The sequence below is a fragment of the Planococcus citri genome, chromosome 2 (assembly GCF_950023065.1).
Source record: "Planococcus citri chromosome 2, ihPlaCitr1.1, whole genome shotgun sequence".
NCBI classification, from domain to species: Eukaryota; Metazoa; Arthropoda; class Insecta; order Hemiptera; family Pseudococcidae; genus Planococcus; species Planococcus citri.
Window position 1 is genome coordinate 50,178,482 of NC_088678.1, and position 25,344 is coordinate 50,203,825.

Genomic DNA, 25,344 nt, shown 5'->3' on the forward strand with positions numbered 1-25,344 from the left:
GTCGAGTTTTCGTTCGAGCGTCATTGTCGAATTTATGGGCAAACTTTCTTGATATTTTTATATTCATACACAAACGTCGATGTTGCCAATTTGACATTATTCAAAATTCATGTCAGGGAAAACCTTTATACGTACCTAGTTGTTCGTCTCGTGAAACGCGTGTTCTCTCAATAAGACCTAGCAAAAGAAAAAAAAAATTGAATGACCAAAAAATGTTGAATTCCATGGTACATCACCCTTTTGACGTAGAATAATAACATTATACTTGCAAATAATATGCAAATACCTGTATATACCTACCATCGCACATATCAAACTCCAGCTTGCGTAAATTCACGCCGAGTAAAAACCACGCCATATAGTATATTTTTTTTTTTTTTGCAAAATTCACCTACCTTATCCACCTAGTAAGTAAGTATGAGAAAAAAATCCGCCAAGAAATGCTAAAATTACACGCAGGTATCAATATTTCTCGCGATTTAATTTAATACGTGGCGTCAAAATTGTGCTAAAATGTATCCGCGTAGATTCACTCCACGAAGAAGACGCCGTGTCATTTTCTTTAATAAATCGGGAAATGTTTGATGGTGACGTTTTAGGAAATAAGCTCTATCTCGTATTCTATACTATATGAAAGCGTGTGTAAGATCGACGACATTGTACATACGTACGTACGTACGTTACGTATACTTATGCTATAATAATAACGATATCGCACTTTAGATACACCTACATACAAAATAATGACTATTTTATTAGAAAACTTTACACAGTGCAAACTTTGTAATGTAATATTACCTAAATCAAATAAGTTGGTCGATTTATCGAAATAAAATGAATAAACTTTATTATAACCAATGACATATTTACCAAGCTCTAGGTAGAGGTATCCGATTACCGTAATTATTTTCACGTAATTAATCGCCGGAGCATTGAGTTACCTATCTTTTATGTACCTACTAAAATTAGTTTCGTTTTTTCCCCCTTTTTTTTTTCTTCTCGTAACTTTTGCCGCTGCTGTAATACGAACTTTAGGTAGTTTTTATAAATGGCAGGCTACTGCGAAATAAGATACAGATATATTTCGTTATTGTTAGAATGACAGTCTTATGTTACAATTCCTTTTTTTTATTTAGGTTTACAACACTTACATGTTGCTTATTTTGTTGATGTTGCCTTTTTTTATTTTATTTTTTTTTTTATTTATTTATTGAGAAAAACATAATATTTTATATTACATGGAATTATTTTGATTACAGATAGTTGTGAATTTGCATCGAACAAATATTACGCTTTGTGTGGTCTTGGAGGTATATTATCATGTGGTATTACTCATACACTCGTCACACCTTTGGATCTTGTCAAGTGTAGATTACAAGTCGATCCAGCTAAATATAAGAATGTCGTTAATGGATTCAAAGTAAGTTATTTCATGTTGATTCGTGGTACAATTTCAATCGAATTGAACTAAATAAAAAAAATAAATAAAAAAAATTGAAAGTATTTAATGTAGGTTAAATAAATTACGGTTCAAATTCATAATAATTATTCATTTTTAGAATAATTTTTCTTTAGTTCGTCGGCATGTTTAAAATTTTTTTGAAATGAATTGAATATTATCCTTGTAAAATGCAACTTGAGAAATGACATCAGAAGAACCATTGTAGAAGAAAACTGATGAAAAATCTCGAATCTCTTCATTGATTAACTGAAAAAAATTAAATAAAAAACATTAATTTCTTAAGGATTACTTAAATGTACGGTCTTTTATAATAAATACAATAGAATACAAATGTAGGCAACTAGACATACTGCATAAGTATATCTACTAGACATTTTGAAAATCCAAAGTTATCCTATTTCATTAACTTTTCGGCAACCGCTTTCGTAATAATAAATTACTTCTCTCGACTAAAATTCGCTGTTGCGAAATACATACAATGGAGCTATTAAAAATGAAAAATTACCACTTGCACCTTTTCACATATCGAGTAAATTTTCGTATTTCATGTATCATCATCATCATTCTCAAAAGGAATATCTTTCGACGCGACGTATAACGTAAAGCAACTACCATGTAGAAAATTTAACAACAATACCCAAACACAAAAACACTAAATTCCAAACGACCGTTGTCTCAAAAACCATTTCAAATAATAACCGAAGAAATTGATGATAAAAGTACGAGACTTTGGAAGTCTCGCAGCAAAATTATAAATATCATTAAACGAAATGAACCTCGTATAGTCTGGAACAACGAACCGTTAAACATGCACCGTACCTACTATAACTTTGACGACGACTACGAGAGTTTTCCAAAATTACCATCATTCGATCCGAGTCTCGTATTTAAATCAACTTTTTCTTATGTTTTCTTTCTGGTTGACTTATTTTTTAAAAATCATCTCTCGACTTGATGCATCGTCATTCCTTCGGTAGGTACCATAGAAATTACATCTTATATTGTGTATGTGTACCTATCTGCCTAACTTATGAGAACCTGGAGTTGCATAGTTTACCTATTTAAGGTTGTTTAAAAGTACCTACTATGTATAAAATATACCCCAATGACTCATTACACAACGACCAATGAAATTAGTTTCTTACGGCATTATCAATTAATGATATTAAAATTAAACTATACTCGTTTTAAAAAGCATTATCGTAGATATTTTAAAAGTGCTTTTATCCTACGTTCACATTTTCTCTCTTTTTTTTTTACAGGTAACCGTCGCTGAAAATGGAGTTCGGGGTTTAGGTCTCGGATGGGCACCAACTTTCTTCGGATATTCGACGCAGGTAAGTTTTTTTCCACTGTACATAATTATAAACCGGTGGTATTCATTTGAGAATTCTTTTATTAATGTTGTATGTATACATACTACGAAGAATGTAAATATTACGACTACGAGTATAAATAAGTAGGCATAATAATATGATATGTCATGGGATTTCCATCATCTCTCGTAGACTTTCTCAATGTCATTGCCATGAAATGGAGATTTAAATTGAATAGAATGTTACACATATTTGCGTTATTAGTGTAAAAAAAATGAAAAAAAAAATATATTCCACGTACTGGAGAATTTTATGTTACAGTTTACTATACGAATTTTCTGCCTTCGTTCACCTCATACCTATAATTTTGGTTGTACTTACTTCAAATTCTCCAGAATGTGAACATGTTAGTATTTGAAGACTAGAGTAATCAAAGAGGAGAAAGTCTATTTGCATCATAAGATGATAAACTATATGGTTGTAAAATTATTTCAAAACCCTGGTGTAAATCTGAGTTCTTCAAATCAATTTTAAATCCCCTCCCTCTCTCCCTCCCTCACCCTTCCCTTCCTCTACACTTCACAAAAGCTCAAACCTTAAAAATGTACTTCTTATTTGTAGATATGTAATTTGTTTTCTTCAAGCAACAAAAGTACGTCTTGGTGGAGCAATTCATAACAATTAAAATGAATTGAAAAACATTATTTTGGATAAAAAATAAACCCATTAGGTTCATTTTAAAAATAATTTTTAGTTGAATTTTTTTTTTAAATGGATGAGTTTTCTTTTAAATTTTGAAAAAATGTATACGAGTAGGTACCATAGAAAGAGAAGGTCATTTCATAACAAGAAGAAGTCGTTATGACACCAAGTCTCCCAATTTCGCTCAAAATTGTTTCCATAATTTAACTCCGTTTATCCCCTCCTCTCTAGATTGAGAATGGGAGTCTCAGGAGTCCTGTAAAGCGCCAAAAGGAATTTTAAAATGGAAAATTCTCAAAAAGGTATACTAACATTTTTTTTCTGGAAGCTCAATTTTCAAATTTGTGCAAAATCTTAAAGCTACCTACTGATTAAAAATTTGGAAAAATTTCACACCAAAAATCTCAAAGGGGAGAGGTAACAATGGTGAAATACTATCCGATAATTTTGTGGTTTCAAACACTATTTTTGGGCATCCCCTTCCCTCTCAATCAAATTGAAAGAAAAAGAAACGAAGTAAAGATTATCCGTACTCCGTACCCCTTACTTATGTTTTAATTCTTTCAAAAATACATTAAATTCCCAGATGTTAATGAAATTGCATAACCATTTTGCCGTAAATAATATGAATATAATTTAATGTTTTCATACAAATTATTTCTGTCTTCAAGTTTTTCAATACTGCTCTAATTTTTTTCTCCTATCATCATTTCAACCCGATTTCCTCAAGGCTTATGGGAGGAGTTCTCAAAATTTTTGTAAAACTTCACTTTTTTATTTTCAATCACCAAAGAAGCCCAATGATAAATGGAAATCTGTCAAAGTTGGAGTAAATCTATTTGTGCAATTTTAAAAATCGTTGAAAGGATATTCAAAATCATTCTTTAAAAATTTTTCAAGTTCAAAGTTGAACTTTTCAGTCCAGATGCAAAAATTTAAAAAAATCTTTGGTTCAATTTTTGTAAAATTTCGAGGAAAAATTTAAGTCATGTGACATGTCTTTAATTATCTTTTTGATAACGCAAATTTCGAGTTTAAAATTTAATGTCGGCACGAGCCTCCTGAGCTTCGCAAGAAGTCCTCAAAGCTAAAAAAGTCAAGTATTATTAGAGCGACCTACATACTAGCCTACAGTCCCACTAGCAAAAAGTGCTTTATAGAAATTCAAAAGTTGAAAAATGGCCAGAAAACGCGTTTTAAAATGATTTTAAGACCAAGGAGCAGCTGTCATCACTCGAAAAATTCTGAAAAAATGACTAGGAATGAAGATAAACTTGAAAATATTGAAACTATTTATTGAGCCATTTTTCAGATTTTGGACTCCTCCACATTACTTTAAAGTTTTCTAAGTGGACTTTTGAGTCGTTGTTGAGGTCAAAAATAGTTGAAAAAATTCATATCATTACCTACCCTCAAGTATCTTCACCTTCACACCAAGTTTTGTGCAATAAGGCGCAGTCGAATTTTAGAATCGCTCGACCCCTACCTCCAATTTCAAGTAAAAATGAACAGTCGTAGAATTATTCAAAAGTGGCCTTGAGACATATCAAAATCACTTGAAATTTCGTGAACATTTCAAAAACATTAATGAAAATGGTTCTTGAGCATTTTTGAAGGATTTTGAGCCTACAATTTAGTCATAATTTTCGGTGTTTTTGAAAAGGTGTAATGTGACCTATCAAAATAGATTGAAATTTCGCGAGAAATTCAAATATTTCGACGAAAATTTCGTTTGAGCATTTCTGAAAAATTTTGGGTCCAAAATTTTACAACTTATCGATTCTTCTTTTCAATTCATAGGTAGTTCCATTTGCATTTTGGTATAATATAGGTAACTAGATTTTCTGTCTATTGTGACTTATTTTGATTGGTCGCATGACATCATTCTATAACTAGCCTATACCCAAAAAATTGATTCAATTTTGAACCCGACTATGATTTGTTGGATTTTAGGAGCTGGGTCATCTTCTACTGTTCTCAAATTCCCTTCATTTTATGATCAATTCATTACCTACATACAAATCCAACATATTATTATTCCACTTGATTTCATTCGAATAAGTTTTAAAAAGTATCAACTCCGATGCTTTTTTAATATGCCCATTAGTTGGACAAAAATATGCTCGCCGTAATAAAGTAAGATTAACGAGCATTTTAAGCATATCTAAAGAAATTGCTATACGAAAAGATTATGCAGAAACGAATGAAACGATGAACTATATTAATTGTCTTCAAACCCTTGCACACCCACTGTGAAGTTTTAGATTACTTATATCGGACCCTAGCTTACATAGTGGTCGTGTGTCGTTGGCACACGTGCCATCAGCCAACAACCGTTGTATTATATTGACATTGACGAATAAAAAAATGCTTTTACCAGCCTTACCGCGGCAATAATTGCAAAATGTTTCGGGTTCATTTTCAGCTGAACTCAATACAATGTATCTACTCAAGGATTACGTACTGATGTTGAGATATTAACTAACCTACCTATCCTGTTTCATAATAAAGCAAAGTATTATTACCTCTGCTTTATACAGGATGCCTCATTCGAAGTTAATAGGGATTTTCAGCATTTAAATTCCATTTTTTTTTATTTTGAAATATTTTATCAGCTCCAAACTTTTCTTAAGTAGGTACTCGTATTTTTAATCTTAAAAAGGCTAGATGCGCTTAAATTTCTTCAGAAATTTTTCCTGACATTTAACAGATCACAAAATAAGCGCCGTTACTTAAACCAATAAGAAATTCTACAATAAAAAAATAATCAAAGTAAATGATCCTTCGTTTAAAAATTAAAGCAAAAAAGACCTTCTCAAAGACGAAGCTATAATATAAAAATTAATTAGTCATTTTATTAGCTTAAATGTCGAACGAACTTCTTCAGTAAGTATACAAAATGGAAATCGAACCAATGAACCAAATGGGCGTTAATCAAAGTGCGAAAATTTTAGTAGCGAGAAAAACCCTCTTCATAATACCTCCGCTGGTGCTATAAGAAAAACAAAACGAAAGAGTTAAATTACCCATTATAAATATTCATGGAACGAAGCAGACTATAAAATAACTGTAAAAAAAACCTGCTCCGTCAATCGAACCAGCTTTCTACATAAAACCACATCGTCAACCTTCTCATAGCGGGAGTAAAATCGAATGATTTCGAAAAAAGAAAGGGAAAAAAATTAAAAATCGCATTATCATATCATTCGGGAAAATTCACGAAAAAAAGTTTACCATTCGCGAAAATACTATGAATTATTAATGAGCGAAGAACATTTTTTTCTTTCTCAAATACTGTCCGAATATGGCGCGCGGAATAGGCAATTACCGTTAAAAAACCTCGTCTCGTGTAATTGAAATTGCAAAAATTATAAAATGAATGAAGTTCATTAAAACTAAAGTTATGGAACTTGCTCTAAAAGGTAAAAACTTTTGAATAAGAACAGCTGGCCTTTTAAAAGTCCTTTTTTTGTGCCACAAGACATTTCTCAATTTTATTTACTGCTTCGCTTTAAGGGGTTATAAAAGTTTCAAATTACTGAAAAGCTTTCTATTATTTTGTTTCGTTTAAAACTTTTTTTTCCTCCAATGTACGGCTTAAAAGTGCAATTTTCATTCGCGGTATCGTATTATTTTTTTTCTCCGTTCGCTCAAACGAAGTACATTTTTTTTTCTGCGAGTAATTTTAATTAGCAACGACGTGTTAACATCGATACAACTTTTCTTTAAAATATTATTTCAACGGTACAAACAATTTGAAAACAGACTATGGAAAGTTTTAAGAAGCGAAAAAAAAACTTTCTCGTCTGATCGAAGGCAGAGCTTTGTTTTGTGTAGTAAACTTTTTCATTTCGTGAAATTATATACAGATGTTTTTGGTAACATTTCTTTAAATTGGGAAAATTAATCGTCATTTTTTAAATAACGTTGAAGCTGGTGTGATGAAAAAGGTTTTTTCCTCGGAAACAAAGCCTCTCTCGTGCTCGAATTCGTTTAGTATTTATTTTTAATTTCGCATCAAACTGACGCCATCTGAAGATAAATTTTTCCCAAACGTTGGCAATTCTCAACTTTCATATTCTATTACGAATAACGTTCATTGCCGTCATAAAAAAGATGGATTTACGTCGTTACGAACATACATATAAGAACATTCGTGGAATGTGTAATAGGTATCTATCTACCAAGTACACGTAGCAAAAAGCATCGTTTTGCCTTGACATCTCTCGCAGAATTCATACCCTACAGATGTTTCATCCTCGTCGAGTTGAAATTTCTCAATTAACGAAGCAAACTTCTTTTCAACTATACTGCAGATTTTTACGCTAAATTTTTCAACTAACTTGTCCTAAAAAAAATTCTTCGTCAAAAACTGTACTTAGACACTTTGGTCCTGCCTATTCAACACCCTCACAATGATTTGCAACTCTTAACTAAAACCTGTACTTTGTATAATCCTGCAGGGCGAGAAAAAAAAGGCACCAAATTCCTCTGTTTACAATTTACCACTCATTTCTTTTGAACTCTTTGCCCGATAAAAAGGAAGAGAGAAAAAAAAGTTTATAAAAATTGTATACAGTAATAAAGATGCTCGCTAACGGACTGAGACAGCTCTCTCGGTGTTATCTCTAAAACGAAAACTTTAACAACACTTTTTGAAGCAGGTGAAAACGAGAGAAAAAAAACGTAAGCCAATGTGAACTTATGAGAGTCGAGTAAATGAAGGAAAAAGCAGAACTAGGACAACGTATGGCGTTGTAATTTTTCAAATCTTGAGAAATTTTTTCGCGCAATTTTAAGCTTTATCGCTTTTCTACATAATTTAAACGTTCGTTAGGTTTTTTTCCACCCTCTAGCTTGTAATTTTCATTTCGTTTCGTTATTTTTTGAAAACTTAATTTATTTGTTTCCATTTGAACAACTTTTCTACGAAATAAAGTGTTGGCAAGCGGAGAAGAAAAATGTTACCATTTTTCGTTTAAATTTGATTTCTCGCTGCCAACAAATGCGCGAGAAAAAAATTACCAATAACGGATTTCAGAGTTATGTACGTTTTTGTGCTAGGTTTGGGGCTTTAATATGTAAGTGGTATCGATATTTTTGTCGCAAGTGGTGTTGTTGATGGTCTCGCGAAGTGGAAAATCGAGAGGTTATAGCCAAAAAATTTGAAACAGTTGAAATTTTCTTACTTTAGTGAAAAGTAATGGGGAGGGGGGCGGGTGTTCATTTATATTGTAATACATTCAATTTGACTATAAGTAAATCTCGCAACAGCTTCCAATATATTGCCTCGTAAGAAACCCAAATATTGAACTTACCCGACGAGCCTAAAAATAGGATTGATTAAAATTTTCAAAATGCTCGTAGAAGTTTAAATTTTAAAGTGCATTTTTTGGATTTTTTTGATTTCAAAAAAGTCGAACAAAAGGTCGTTATCGACTAACCCGAGGTGGTCGTCGAGTCCGAATTCGCTGTCCAAATTTCAGCGCTCGCCTCTTTTACAAAACCCACTGGTCCCAATTTCAACTCGAATCGCGACCAAAAGTTTCACTGCACCAAAAAATGCGTGAACTAACCCCTCTGCATTTTTTGGATTTTATTAACTTTCAAAAAAAAATTGGGTAAAAGGTCGTTTTCGACCAATTTGGGATCGCCGAGTCTGAATCCGGTGTCTAGGTATTTGAGTCGTGTGTCGCTTCTTCAGTGAGAAATTGCGAATATTTTGCAAACTACAAGTCGAATTAAAAAATTAACGCTCAGCTGCGCGGCCACAAATTAGTCAGAAGACGTCATTCAAAATTCAAAATTTTACAATTTTTGTTGGCTTACTTTTTTGAGGTCAAAAATGGGATATTTTCGGGAGAAGGAAGAAAGGTTGAAATTTGATGTTTTAGGCAAAAATGTGAATTTTTCAAGAATCGAATTCGAGTAAATGGGTAGGAAATGCGTAGCTCGGGGGTTTTTAGGTCGAAAAATTCATTGCGATAACCGGTAGCCTGCTACAGTTTGATTGGAAGCCCATGGTGAGGTGGTTTTGTACAATGAAAAGTACTCAAAACACGACATACGCGCATCGCTCGTGAAAATGAACGTCATATTCGAAATCAGCGACCCAAAATTAGTCCAAACCCACTAATCCAAAACTGCGAAAAATGATCAGAAAATTTCTAAAAATTGGAGAATTCCCTCTTTAGGTGCTAACGTGAAGTCTCGCTCAAAACCGGCCTCCCTGAGGTACTTGTAAGGGGCTAAAAAAAAGGGGGAGGGGGTCCAAAAAATGGGATACTTTTGGTTTTTAGAGCTGTAAAAATTCCAGTCCTCTTTTCTAGTCCCCAAAAACCGCTGGTAAAAATTTCAGCTCCGTAGGCCCCTCATTTCAAATTGTGGATTTTCGCACTTTGCCAAAAAATCATCTATACGTCTTGCAGCGTATTTTTTTCAATTTAAAAAAATCCAAAACTGCGAAAAAGGATCTGAAAATTCTAAAAATTGGAGAACCTTTTCTTTAGGTCCTAAATTTAAGTCTCGCTCAAGACCGGTCCCTTGAGGTACCTGTAAGGAGCCCAAAAAAAGGGGAAGGGGTCCAAAAAAGAGGATAATTTTAATTTCCAGAGCTGGAAAATTTCCAGTCTTCTTTTCTAGTCTCCAACAATCGCTGGTAAACATTTCAGCTCCATAGGCCCCTTATTTCAAATTTTGGATTTTCGCACTTTGCCAAAAAATCATCTACATAATATATTGTGAACGAGGAAAGCGTAAGTGAAAAAATTTAATCGAGTTTCAGTTTTGAAAATCGCACTTCTACTTGGTATGGTATTCAAAACTCACAATGAGACTCGAAAAAAATTATATTTTTCACGTGTTCAGAAACTGCATAAGGTACAAATACATACTTGTAGAATAAAAGGATGCAAGAGAACGGCGGCCTGTCTTAAGCAATAAGTCTTACAAAATTTATAAAATTTGAAATCAAAAGAAATCTAAAACTGCGAAAAATGATCAGAAAATTCTAAAAATTGGAGAATTCCCTCTTTAGGTCCTAAATTCAAGTCTCGCTCAAAACCGGCCCCCTAAGATACCTGCAAGGGTCCAAAAAAGGGGGAGGGGTCCAAAAAAAGGGTATTGATTTTAGTTTTCAGATTTTGCGTTTTTGGCAAAAATGTGAATTTTTCAAGAATCAAATTCGAGTAAATGGGTCGGGAATGGTTTCCTGGGGGGTTTTTTGGGTCAAGGAATATTCATTGCAATGATCGGTAGCTTGCTAGAGTTTGGTTGGAAGCTTGTGGGGCGGTTTTGCACAATGATGAACTTTCAGGAGGGGTGTCGCGACTTGGGACTTGAAGCAACGGTTTTGGACTAATTTTGGGTCGCCGATTCATTTTTGGCTAAATCTTGAATTAAAGACACGCGACTTTTTTGAAAATTTTAAAAGCCCAATTTGTGAAGTGCTTTTAATTTTTATAAGATGCCCTGGCACCTTCAATTTTGAGTTTAGGCAAATTATGAATGCAACCCAAACTGGTACTTAAAACTTTGAGTGCTCTATACAAAAAAAGTCATGTTCATGCATTCAGTCTGTCCAAAATTTGAGGCACTATGACGACGTTTATAAAATTACAATTCATCACAGCTCCGTAAAATTTAACCCATCTTCATACCTTTGACTCCGATTCATTGCTCCTAAAATTTGGTATAATTAATCAATTATAAACTCTCGATAATACTCATTGTCTTTAAATTCCACTCAACGTGTAATTTCTTTTTTTTTTTTTTTCAATTCGTTCATTTCATTTTCCATTATTGTATTAAGAATTGTAATGAGATCATCATCGAGTGTAAGCACCATAATACATATTAAGGCGAACCTGGCGAACCGCTCGTATACGTGAATCAAATCTAATTCACTTTTTCCTCTACTCATTTCGACAAACTCGCTCGTAAAAATTTAATTTGCGCTGCAGCACGAAGCACGAGTCATCGACCATGAAAAAATATCACAACCTTTCTCATAACGTATCACGTCAAAGGCATGAAAAAACAAATAAAAACTTTGTTATTAGAAATGATGCTCGGTATTACAAAACTCAAAACCTAGAGCAAGTATACATGTAGATATTGACGAAATAAACCATCGTCATCCGCAAATGTTTCTAGTTTACAAAGTCTGCATACTACGAATAGTTGTTCGAGGCAAGTTTTTTTAGCAATAATTTTAGCGGTAACTATGATAACCTCTAATTGAAACAACGGCGGAGACCTTTGCTTACAGGCTGAAACTATGCTCAATATTGTTACCCCGTTCATTCCCTTCTAGTTCTGTCTAAAACCACGTTACTGGGTACCTAACCGAGTCTCTTTACCGACGATTTTCATCTGGTAAATACACAGCCTATCTACTACAATTTGAAATACTCGCGTAATTCGACAAATACTCTCTGATATTACAATCCTCTCTTATGTACGTAATATAGCGAATACTGCACCCGCTGCTACGTTTTAATGGAAATGTAACAATGAAAACCCCTCGACAAGTGTTTCTGATGTAATAGGTATGTACATGACAGAATTTCAAGGCGGATCTAGAGAGCTTGGTACGAGCCACATTCGCACCGAAAATCACAAACGGCCGGAAACAAAATCTTACTTTAAATATTTGCTTTGTGTTTTATCTCATAAAACGCCGTGCCGGCTGCCGTTGTGGCCTTTACAAACTAGAAAAATAATAGCAGGTGTTATTAATCCCGCACAATGGCGCTTCCAATGATACAACTTGTACTTTTCTCATGAACGTTTGGTAAAATAATAATTGCTGGGCGGTTTTCACTTCAACAGAGGGCTCGTGTAATTTATAAAAGCGAATTAAACTCCTCTTCGCCTCCCCTTTGCCAATTTGCCAACGAATAGTATACGTAGGAGTGCATTCCCTTCTCGCGATGAAATGTTCGCAGCATGCAAAAATCAAACGCTAGCCTGGCTATACGAGGAAGCAATAGCTACAAAACTTTTAGGTAATATTTTCACTTTGTAGACGTCTCGTATAATCTTTGATCAAAAGTAATGGAGTTTGTGAAAATCTATCCTCGTGTATATAAGTTCCAGTTAGAACTTTTCCCAGTGCTATGCACACAACGAGAGGAAATTTGAACCAAACTCGATTCAGGTGGAAATTTAATCTTTGAAATTTACAGACTTCATGGGGCTAAAAACCGACGATGCTGTGTTTTATAACAAACAAAACAAAGAACAGATTCTTTGAAGTTGTTTTTCCTTTTTAAATTTCAATAATAAAAGTATTTGTTTAAGAAATAGGCGTACCATATCTTTGACGGTTAAAACTACGAATGGGATAAACAAGCGAATAAAATATCTAAACTGTTGGATTACATGCTCGAAGTAGTTACTGATTTCATTTTTATAGGTACTTAATGAAATTTTATTTTATAATATTTGAATGAAATTTCCATATGTATAGTGCTCATTAATAGTTCTTCTCGCAATTCTTCAAAAATGTTGTAGGATTTTGTTCAAATTTGATGGAAACCTTCATTTTAAATTGAAAGTCAGAAAAAGTTTCAGCCTCTAAGGTATCCCGACGAGAAATAAAGGCCTTCAAAGAGGAGGCGTTTTCGAAAAAATCGTGGCTTTTTCTCTCTTGCTCCTACTTAACTTGTTTCAGGAAAAATGGTCCAATTTGAAAATGTAGTACCTATTTGAGATTCTGCATCGACCAAGGTTATTTTTGTACATAACAAATTCAATTCAAAACTAATTTTGGAGCGAAAAGTGTTGATAATTTGAAAATCACTCGTGTTTAGGTTAATTCGAGCTTTGAAAATATTTTTGATCCAAGTATAGGTAACTAATAATAAGCCCGCGTTAATTATGCCAAAACATCGAAAGATATTGTTTCTAAAACCGGAGGAATATTTTGGGATGCAGTGGTGCCAATTTTTAGGCCACGGTTTCCAACTTCAGAAACTTATATTTTTAGATTTTTTTGGAATTGGCTGTAATAATGACCAAATAATCTGAAACTTAAAACCGGGCAATTTTTCCCAGACAGGTTAGGTACGGAGCAAGAGCGAAAAAACACGATTTTGTCAAAAATGTTACTTTCTTTGAGGCTCATGTCACATTCGAGGAACATCTTTGAGACTTAATTTTTTTCTGGTCAACGTCTAACACTGTACTTGAAATATCAAGCATCCCACTCCCTTAGTGAGCCATATTCCCCCTTCACAGAATTTATCTAATTCAATTGTATGCTGTCAGGAGAGCTGTGATGAAATTTTGTTGTGATTTTTTAATGAAAATCACAGAACATGACCTGAACTTTCCATTGCTAAAATTTTAGCTGCCCAAATTGATTTTTTAATTTTTGGCAAATTTTGTGAAAATCATTGTTTTATGTTTTTTTCAAATAAATTTTCACATTTATCCATTAGAAATGATGAAAATTAGTCCTAAAACTACGTAGTATGAATTTCCTTGAATTAAATTTCACCATTTCGGGTCATTCCGAAGCCCCCAGCACAATTTTTGATTTCTCCAACATTTTTAAATTTCTCAAGGCGGCCAGAAATTATTTTGGGCAGCGAAAAATTGAATTATAGCTCAATTCTTGTCCTGTTTTATGAAATTATTAACATCTCGTATGAAGAAAAAAATCCAAGAAATCAAAAAATTTTATATTTTGAGGAATATTTTTGAAATTTGCAAGAATGGCTGTATCTTGTCTAAAAATAATTCTCTGAATCGGAATTTCATCATTTTGACTCATTCATGGAGCCTCCAGCGCAATTTTCGATTTCTCCAGAAGTCGTTGAAATCAATTTGGGCAGCTAAAACCCGGTTTGTAGCTTAGTCTCAACCTATCCAACGAGTTTATTCAAATTTAAACCAGTTTTCAGACGGATACTTAAAATGTGTGTTTTTTAAAATGTTTTTTCCTTTCCTATATAGGTACCATAATTAGGTAAGTACGATCTCCACCTGCAAAATGCAAATCGGTCCTAATGTGGAAAAACTCATGAAACTGGTCAAAAATAAAAGCCACAACTCGATTTCTAGCTGCTCCATTTCATTTCAGTGCCTTCTGGAGAAATTCAAACAAGAAAAGATCACAAATGACCAATTGGTCCATGTTGGGTTTTCAAAAATTCGCCAAAAATAAAAAAATCAATTTAGTCAGCTGAAATTTTGATTATGAAGGTTTTCCAAAAATCCTTATTTTGACAGGGGAAGGGGGATTCTTGATTAAAAAAATTGAAATGAAGCAATAAGCGCACAGATCATGGAAATTGAAATCTCAAAATGAGCTTAAGTTTGAAAAGACTCCGCCGAAAATTAATAAAACCACATTGAATAAAAAATAATTTTTGATATCACTCAACACTGATGGAGAGGTGAGGGAGGACTGGAGGAGTGATACAGAGCGAATCCAGATTTTCTTAAAATTCAATTCATCAAGTTCTTAACTTTCCCGAGAAAATTCAGGCAAATATGATAAAGAGAAGGAACAATGGTGTCATTTTTTTTTGGTTTCCACAAAGTATTTTTTTTTTTTTTTTGCTGTCTAGCAGGCATTCGACAACAGTGAAAAATTTCACATTATTTTTTCTCAAATTCTATTCAATTTCCAGAACTGCCAAGTTGAACATTAAAATTGTAATTCATGCAAAATTAACAAGAGAAGTTTCGAAAGCAAAAAAAAAGTGAAGAAAACTTCTTTTATACGCTAGAATTGAAAAATATGAACGGAACATTTCATTTTCAGTAGGTAATTTAAGCATTTCCATTCTATAAGACTTTTCGTAGAAAAAGTCTTCAAAGAAAAAAATTCTCCGACTAGAAGTTAAGCGACTTCCGTTATGAGGTAAAAAAAAGTTTTCACAAAGAACTACCGTTTTCATTTCGCAATACATTTCTTCGCTTTTTTCATGGGTTTCATCTGATATTGCTAATAACCTACAATGAAGTCCGCAAAAAAATCTAATAATACACACACCAATTTTTATATGATTTTAAAAGTGATCAAAGCAACGACTTGGGTAAATATTTCAACAACTTGGATATGTGAATTCTTCTATCTGTATACTTTTATTACTTTTTATACTATAAATTTATTTTCAATTTTATCTCTCGAATGAATCGAAACTCTTTCAATATCGTTTGTGAGATTTTTTTTCATCACTATTTTTTTTTCTTATAATACCTAGTTCAGTTCTTACTACAAACTATAATCGTAGATTAATCAACGAAAGAGCCAATGGAAGCGTAACAAAACGTTCTGGTTTTCTATCTACCTTCCCACCTTGCTTTTTAGAATTTGGTCTAGAGAGACAATACTATAAGGAAGTAGGTATGGTCCAAAAGTAATTGTTTTGATGATGTATGATGATTATTTCAGTGCAGTTGAAGTTGGAACTATATGCAGGATGTCCTGTCTAGGAGAAAATTCTTTTTTTCGGTAACACAGGCAGTCCATCTCATTAAGTTCATGAACGCATATTTGCCTGACCTCATTAGTCGGGGGACCCACATGAAGATCTACTGCACCTCCCCCTCCCGATTCTTTGGGACCATTTTTTAAAAGGGGGAGTGCTAAGGAACATTTCTAGCCCTTGTCTTAAACAAAAGGTGGCCCCACTTACAAAATGACGACCATTTTGATTGACAGGTCAGCCGAAATCGCAGATTTTGCGTTCCAATAACATAGGACTGGCACGAAATTTTTAAAACGTACAGAGTTAAATCGAAAGAGCAAACAAAAATTCATTACCTGACAAAATTTCAAGTGCTAAAGTGCCTTTTTCGATTTTTGGTGAATTTTTAAAAATCAAATTTTGGCCAAAAATGTGGGAAAAATCAAAATTTTACCAAACTGACCTAGAAAGCTGAAATTTGTGATATATCCAATTTTCAACCTGACAAATCGATTGGAAACTGTTTCAAACTGTTTTGAGCAGTTTTGGAGCCTCCAGCAGATTTTTGAAACTCGAAATTCCCACAAAATTTCATCAAATGGAGTTGGAAAGCCGAAATTCATTCTGCAAACTAATTTCAATACGCTACGAAGTCGACTGCAGGTGGGTTTCAAGTCGTTCTGGAGCCTCCAGCGACTTTTTGAAAGTTACTGGAGCCTCCAGTAGGTTTTTGAAACTTGAAATTTCCTCAAAATTTCATCATGGAAAGCCGAAATTTACTCAGCACTCCAATTTTAATATCTCCGAGTGCTAGAAATGTTCCTTAGGACTCCCCCCTCCCTAAGAAAAAAGTTCTCACGGAAGATTAGCCGGGGAGGGGGGAATGCAGTAGATTTTTATGCGGGCCTTCCGACTCATGTGGATGAAATTTTTACTTTTCGTTTTCAGATTTAGACATGACCTAGCTATGTACTACGAGTATCTCCGTATTCAGTTTTTTTTAGAGCAAAAAGCGATCAAATTTAAAATTTACCCACTCGTGGAGTTTTTCAGTTCCAATTTTTTGAAAAAAAAATTACCTAACTGTGCCACGAGATATCCCGAGGACTTTGAAGCGGAAAAAATGAAGCTAACGAAGTAGATTAGTTGTTACGAATGAAACGTAGGTAGGTAGGTACCGAGTGTTCCGCGTATTTAAATTGGTATAACTAAAAATTCACCATCAAAGGCGTCAATTTACGCTATTTATTTAAAAATTACCATAATATCGGCGAAGTATTCGCGTTTTCTCTCGTCGTGTCGAACACGTATGAAAATTCAGCGAGTACTCGGCTATGTATCTTGTAGATACTCGCACCAGCAACCTGATTCGCCTGAAATACATAATGCGATGTTGTTTCATGTTTAACGAAGTTTCATCGGCGCGCATATATTCTTACATGTAACTATACGACTAGGTACATGTGCATTCGCATAATAAAATGGTATTTAGCGTGGAACTTTGAAAAGGCGAGCGAGCTACAAGAGAGAAGAGAGTGAAAAGGCAAAAATGTGCTCGTCTGTTGGCGTCGTCGTATTAAAATCAGATAATATACATAACGAGAAGTTTTGAAAAGTTGTAAATTACAAGTTGAAACATTAACTCATTGTTGATAACCATTTGTAAATGAAGAAAAGAAAGCTCGCAGATAACTTTTGAAGTAGCCTATCCAACGGATGTATTTGCGTATAAATTACCTACGCAGGGGCATGCATAGCCTTAAAGTTTCGCACAAGCACAAAACATGCGAACAAGCAGCGAGTAGCTTTTTTACACTTTAATAATAAACACTCTCGAGTAATATTCCAACTGCATATTTGAACGTAGTGTATTTCGCTTTCGCAGCGAAGTTGATGTCACAAATAAGTAGATGCCCGTTTCGGGTTATTTGCTGCGTGGAATTTCATTTAAAACCTCATACGGATATTTTTTTGCCTCCTTTGGAGCGTAAACAATGTTACACGTCAAATAAGTACACGCTCCATTGGAATTTGCTCGGTGAAATTGACGTCGGCGTCGCCTTTACGAGATGCTCATTCAAAAATTTAATATAATATGACGAAAGTTTTACCGCAGTAAAAAAAATATACCTGCGAATCATACTCGCTGATTTTCAAGGTACTTACCTAGTACCTACCTACCTCGTCATAATTAAATCCGTCTTCCAGGAGACTTTTTTTTCCTTCGAGCTTCGATTATATGATGGCAGAGTAAAAAGAAAATCTTTATTCATAATTTTTTAAGCGAAAGTTTTTAAAGCTCTGCGAGTATATATTAATAAACGTCTTGAAATAGAACCCTCGGAATTAAGAACGGAAATCCGTAAGCCGTCAAATACGATTAAAATCGAGTAAACAATAGGCTGAACCAAGTCACTGTTTTTAATAACGACTGTCGTATCTTCTAACTGAAAACTTACATAGCGAAGTGACATTAATTCAGTTTACGTGGTGGTATAAAATACAGCACCAGAAAGGGAGCTCGACGAGCAGTTTGGAAATTTAAATACGATAATCGAAAACTGTGTGTTTAGTGGATACAGCGAATAATCTGCTTTCGTCAAATTATTAAAGCAAAAATTTTAATTTTAAATTTACCCCACGAAATTTTCCCATTTTTAATTTTCACCGGCAAGCGGTGAGAAGTATTTAAACGATTTTGGCTTTATGAAGACTTTTATTAAGAATCTTCCACAGCCGAAGAATATTATTAAACTTTAAAGACGAGTTGAATGTGAATTTTTTTCCGGCTAAAATTAATCCCACGCAGCGCCGGTTTAAAATTACAATAAATTTAGTATCGATTATGAGTGTATTTTTTCCTGTATTATTCTATCAAGGTCGTAAGGACAGAAGATAAGATGAAATCCAATCAGTATCGAAATGAACAGAATGCCTATTGCTACCTACGTCTTCTGTCTGTTAGATTTGATTTTATATTTCGACAAGTATGAAGTTTGTAGGAGTTGAAAATTACGAAATTGAAAGATAATTTCAGAGTTCGCAGGTGCTCCAAACTACAACATTGAAAACCAATTTTAGAAATTACAAAAGCTTCGAATTACAAAATCCTCAAATCAATTTAGAAGGTTAACAAGCGTTCCAAATTATGAAATTGAAAATTTATTTCGGAAGTTTGCAGGAATTACGAAATTTAAAATGAATTTCGGAGTTCGCAGGAGTTCCAAACTGAAAATTTTTCAAATAAGTTTTAGAATTCACCAGGACCTTCAAACTACGCAATTTTCAAATGAATTTTGGAGTTTGCAGGAGCTTTAAATTACGAAAATTTCAAATGAACTCGTGAAAGGAGAAGATGGTTCAATTTTGAAAGTTACAGGAAAAATGAATTGAAAAATTATCGAGCTCTTGCTAGAGTGTTTCAAATGTAAATTCTTCAATTCATTTGAAAAAATATGCAAAAATGCCGTTTTTAGGGGTGTCTAAAGTGAGAGGCTCTAAGAAAAAAGGGTTCAAAATTACAAATAAACAGGGACCTTAATTAAACTTTCATCTAAATATTTGTAATTGAATATATACCTCAAAACGTTACGTTTGGCGCAAATCAGAGATTTCTAGTTTTCCAAGGTTTTCCAAAATATCGAAATTACAAAAAATTGGAAAATTGGATTTTAGAGTACTGGTGCAAAATTTTATTGAGCTCAAAATATGGTAGAATGGCGGTCTTTTAGATACTAATGAACTGTAAAAATCTTTTTTAACGGGGTTCACAATGGTAGGTTCAAAATAGTGGTTTCAAAATTTTCCAAAAATCAAACCACCCCCACCCCCCCTCAATTTCTGTCCTCGAGGATCAAAAATAAAAAAATCACTTCGTATAGGTAACGTTTATCGGGTTCAAAAAGATAAGTATTGAAAGTTTTTGAAAATAATACCTACTCAGTGGTTCCCAAAATTCTTTTTTATTCACAAATTTGGGAACCCCTGGAGCCCATGGTCATTTTGGATCAACTAACCACGGATCCGTATTTGGGACATTTATTACAATATTTCAAGAGTGGTCGAGTCGATAACTGTCTGGGGCCAAAAAATGCCCTTATCGCAACTCCTCCTTTTCGATAAATTTTAGAGTTCGCAGGATCTTCAAACTACAAAATTAATTTTCAAAAGGATTTTGGAGTTTGCAGGACATTCAAAATACAAAATTGAAATTCAATCTTGGAGTTTGAAGGAGCTCCAAGTTACGAAATTTGTAAATGAATTTCGAAGTTCGAAAGAGCTCCAAACAGCAAAATTTTCAAATAGGTTTTGGAGTTCGCAGGACCTTCAAACTACGAAATTTGTCAAGGAATTTCGAAGTTCGTAGAAGCTCTAAATTGCAAAATTGCAAAATTAATCTTGAACTTTAAAAGAGCTCCAAATTACAAAATTGGAAATTAATTTTGTAGTTTATCACAGGAGCTTCAAATAACAAAATTTGTAAATGAATTTCGGAGTTTGCAGGATCTTCAAACCATCTAGATCGATAATGAATTTCGGTGGGTTTCCAGAGCTTCAAAACACAAAGTTGGAAATTAATTTCAGAATTTGCACGAGCTCCCAATTACAAAATTAGTGAATGTATTTCAAAGTATGCAGAAGCTTCAAACTACAAGATTGATAATGAATTTTGGTGTTCACAGGGGCTCCATGCTATGAAATTTGAAAATGAATTTCAGAGTTTGCAGGAGCACCAAATTACGAAATGGAAAATAAATTTGAGGGTTTGCAGGAGCTACGAATGATGAAATTTCAAAGGTTTGCACGTTCTTTAAATTTGGACGTTTAAAAGCAATAGATTGCAGGGGCTTCAAATTCCGAAATTCTCAATTAAATTTTGGAGATCACAGAAGCTTTAAATTGCAAAATTGAAAATGAATTTCGTGGTTTGAAGGAGCTCAAAATTATCAAATTGAAAACTAATTTCGGACTTTGCAGGAAATCCAAATTACGAGAATGAAAACTGATTTCGAAGCTTATTCTATTGGAGCTCTAAATATCAAAATTGGGAATTGATTTCAGAGTTTGAAGGAGCTCCAAATTACGAAATTCTTAAATAAACAATTTGCAAAGATACCTAGCTAAAAATGTATCACAGAACTCGTGACTTGAAATTTTGAGCTTGGAAATCACGTTTATGAGAGCTAATTTGCAAAAATTCAGCGTTCTCTTATCAACCATATGCATGGATGCGTCCCTACCTAGATACCTACTTATGTTTATTTACCTACTTCAATAAAAATTGATCACTCCATCGAGTTTACATTATATGTAGATTGTACGAGTATCTAACTCCTTAAATTTTTAATCGATGCAAAATATTAACACGGTCTATTTTATACAACGTAAGTACGTTTTAGTTCACAAAAGATCATGTTGGTAATGTTTCATAAAAATTGAACGGGATCGCATGTTTTATAAATTTTCCCAGGCTTTATTCCATTATCTGAAATTTTGAACGCTAACAAAATATGTACACAGCCTATCTCGTAAAATCATTACGCTTCGAACGGAGTTATTTCAACGTCTAAATAATTAATTAGAAATTCGAAAATGAAAACCACACCGGATGTAATAAAATTACCAACTGAGTAAGTACTTACTGGAAAATAAATAACCTTTATGTTCGTAACGGCTTACAGGGTCTATGCAAATTCGGTTTATACGAAGTTTTCAAAGTTCTCTACTCCGATTTATTGGGTGAAGAGAATTACTACGTGTATCGTACATGGGTTTACTTAGCAGCATCAGCATCTGCCGAATTTTTCGCCGATATTGGTCTCAGTCCTATGGAATCTGCAAAGGTATGTACAAATTTTTACATATAAATTAAAATCATTACCAAAAAAAAAATGTTGGCGCACATATCCATAAAATATATTCCAATTAAGCTTATTTTGAATGCGTTGAAAAGGACGTGTTTAATTTTGCGTCAAAGTTTGAACATGTTGTAAGACGTTAAGCCGCTTCAGAAACTGAAAGCGTGTAAATTCACGAAAATTAAACATCATTGTCCTAATTTCACCACCTCTAACCGTCAGCTTTTAGAATTTATATCATTCCTGAGATTTCGTAAAGGGTGTTTACCATGAATTGCATAAATAATTACGTTTATTAATTTCGCCATTTTTCAACTTTTCGGCTAAAAAAGCATACCTACCTACTGCCTAATTACGTAGGTGCTCGCTCTTCCCTCTCTCTACTAATTTAATTTAAATTGGAACTTTTTTACAGGTCAGAATTCAAACACAACCCGGATTTGCCCGTACATTAAGGGAAGCGATACCTATGATTTATAAAGCCGAAGGTATGAATGGATTTTACAAGAGTTTAGCGCCACTTTGGATGCGACAAATACCATACACTATGATGAAATTCGCATGCTTTGAAAAAACTATTGAAATACTGTACCAGTAAGTCATCATAATATTTGTTTTTATTTCATCCACTATTGGTTCTGATTGAAGTGTACATGCTACTGCCTCCACATTTTGCAACCAAATTTTATTTCAACATTAAAATTATAATTAGATCATAAAAATATGGGGTTTCAAAAAATTCAACGTTGTTGAAACCAAATATACTCGTATCTCCTTTCAAAATGATTCTATACTCGCGAGTAAGTACAGTCAATGAAAAAAGTTCAAGCTCTTCTTAACGCCTCCTTCAAAGTTCCAAAAATGAAAGATGAAAATAAATTGAAACTTTTGCTACATGAAGAAGATGAATTCATCATGTAAACTTGCAACTATATTTGGATATATTAAACCGCAGATTCATCAAAATATACAGAAGCTGAACATAGTACGAGTAAGTATACATGATGCATTTCGTAGTAGGTACATACAAGGAACTGTATTTCACTCAAATTAAGATAACATGGTTATCTTCTGATTAAATAATTACATTCCAACGTAGAACAAACCCGCCGAAAAGTTTTCGTTCCTTCTTAATAAAAACTTTTATTAAGTTTCGAATTATAAAGTTATATACCTATCTATATGAATGTTCGCCCTATATGTTGAGTCGTATTCACGTATGAAAGATTCATAAGTAGGTATAAATAAGAGGTACGGTATATGATACAAAGCCAAATTGACATTTCACGTAATAAAGTAAAAATCGATAATTAATTTCGTAACATTGTAAATTTTACATATTCGCGCCCGAATAAGCCGCCGCCGATCTCGTATAATTTGGCGTAGATTCACGTTTTAATTCATTTAACACTTCGCTTTTTCTTTTTAGCTCCGTTCTTCTCCTTATATATACGTACATTATTTTCCTCGCGTAATTAATTACGAGATCAAGATGCGCGTCACTAGCAGTTTATATCTTATAGGGCAAAATCCTTGGTAAATTTTTAATCGTAAAACAATTTAAACAAAGATTTGGTAAAATAGGCTAGTCGAGTACCGCCATAAAGAAAGACCAAACGTTCTAATACTCCCCTTCAAGCGTAAGCAAAAAAAAGTTAATGATCTTTTGGTTCATTTCGGTGTGATATCATTTATAAAAATAAATTTAAGAATTAAATAAAGGAGAATCGGAAGGATGAGAAAAAAATCACGTTTTGTGGAGTGTTTTTTTTCTCGTAGCAGGATTTCCTTTAAGAAAAATAACTCTGTTAGAACAGTTTCGCCACTATAAGGGAGGAAGTAGAGAAGAGAGCTGTGAAATCCTTTTTGACCATTTCCAATCACGTCTGAAGCTTTTATTTACAACGTAGATATGTTTTTAGGTGAAAGTCGGTCAAGAAAACTCCAATTCGATTAATATTATTAATCAATTTCAATTAAATTTTAGAAATTATTTTGCAATCGCCCGACAGGATTTTGTTGAGAGCCAAAATAGGACTTCCATAACAATTATTTCGTAAAAAATTGTTAAAATATGCTTTCCAGAAAAAAAACGAGAGAAAGGAAGAAAGAAAGAAAGAATAAGAAAGAAAGTATGACAGGTTAGGATATAGTCGAATCAGCCCTTGATGGGTTTTAAAACAAAACTGGATCTAGAAGATTGAATAAATGAAATGAGGAAAAAATGTGAAAAAATTTGGTTCACCTGCGCAGTTATTTTTGGATGGAGACTAAAATACATATGGTTTATATCGTCAAATTTCATTTTTAGCTAAATTGAGATAAGAAGTTCGTGTTTTCTGAAATGTGCTCTAGTGGTCAAAGGAATCTACATAAATGTAATTTTTTTTTTCAAATTTGTTTGATGATTTTTCACTGGAAGAGTAGAGAGAATTTTCTCAACATTTTGAAAATTAAATACTGTGGGTCTCTCTCATGCCTGAAATTTTTCTAAATGTTCAAATTGAGTAAATTCTTGCAATTAAAAAAATTTAGGACCAATAATTCCTTCTCTTTTTTCAATGACCTGCCATAAAATCAAAATTATTCTTCAAGGTTCACTCAGGGCACTGAAAAAATGGGCAAAAATAACTGAAACACTAATTTTCATAATTATAAGGCCATTTTATACCTCTCCTCTCCCCGTCCAATTTTCTCCACGTATCTCAAGTCCAAAACACAATTTTCCACGAAAAACTCAATTTTTGGGCATTCCCTTCCCCTAATGTGACCCTTAGGAGCTTCCAACTGCAAATCTAACTTCATATTCGTGTTCAGCAAGTTCAATTCTTATGTTAACGATACTCGTACCTTTGTGGTGGTTTGGGAGGTCTTTACTTTGAGGGAGACCTCCGCAAGACCAGCGTGCATATAGTAAGCCCAGGGAACCTAAACTTGCCCGATATCCTTGCGAAAGATATCAAATTGCAGTGATGTTGAGACACCTCATAAATGATCATAAGACCGCTAAATGTTCGTAATGTTTTATTCACTTCTCTGGTATAACACACGCGAAGAATTATAATAAAACACACTACACATTATTGAATAAAATACACTTGTAGTATCGACTACAAGCGGAAGCTCTGAACTTGCTACCTTACGCTAGCACCAGTGAAAATATACCTAACGAGCTTTCAAAGCTCGAAGCTCGGAGTGGCGCATCTCGAACTACTTCAATAGAGTGCACTACTCGTAAGCAGTGCTGCCACTCCGACAGGAACACAACTTCCCTCTAGGTGGAAGCTGCGGGCGCATCCCCTACCGGTACATATGCCCCGCTTCCATTGAACAGCGTGGACATCGGAGATGCTGGATCATTGAAGCCAAAACTTGGCCAATCGGACAACGGACGGTAGGGCCCCTCTGCCCCGCTTCTATGAACCCGCAGCTTCCAAGATGTTGAATAGCTAGGTTCTTCGGCATCCATCCATGACTTCCACAAGTCGAATTTCCAATTTTGAAACATCTCTGCTGATCTTTCACGGCACTAGCGACTTAAATTTACCTTAGGTGCAAACAATTTGTCGTATAAGCATTAA

General features: G+C 33.8%; 1 protein-coding gene and 1 long non-coding RNA gene across 2 annotated transcripts in view; one reads left to right on the plus strand and one right to left on the minus strand.

Moving 5' to 3' along the window:
- LOC135836289 (solute carrier family 25 member 3-like) overlaps positions 1–25,344 on the plus strand; it is a 53,736-nt gene that overhangs the window by 8,349 nt on the left and 20,043 nt on the right. Inside the window, exons 3-6 of the mRNA XM_065351032.1 lie at positions 1,260–1,420; positions 2,725–2,799; positions 21,587–21,748; positions 22,179–22,357. Coding sequence (XP_065207104.1) covers positions 1,260–1,420; positions 2,725–2,799; positions 21,587–21,748; positions 22,179–22,357 — 577 coding nt within the window. The remainder of the gene's footprint in view (positions 1–1,259; positions 1,421–2,724; positions 2,800–21,586; positions 21,749–22,178; positions 22,358–25,344) is intronic.
- Positions 1,264–21,681, minus strand: LOC135836305 (uncharacterized). Its single transcript, XR_010557018.1, has 2 exons — positions 21,548–21,681; positions 1,264–1,708 (listed from the first exon to the last, which is right to left on the minus strand). It is a non-coding gene; the product is annotated as an uncharacterized LOC135836305 (long non-coding RNA).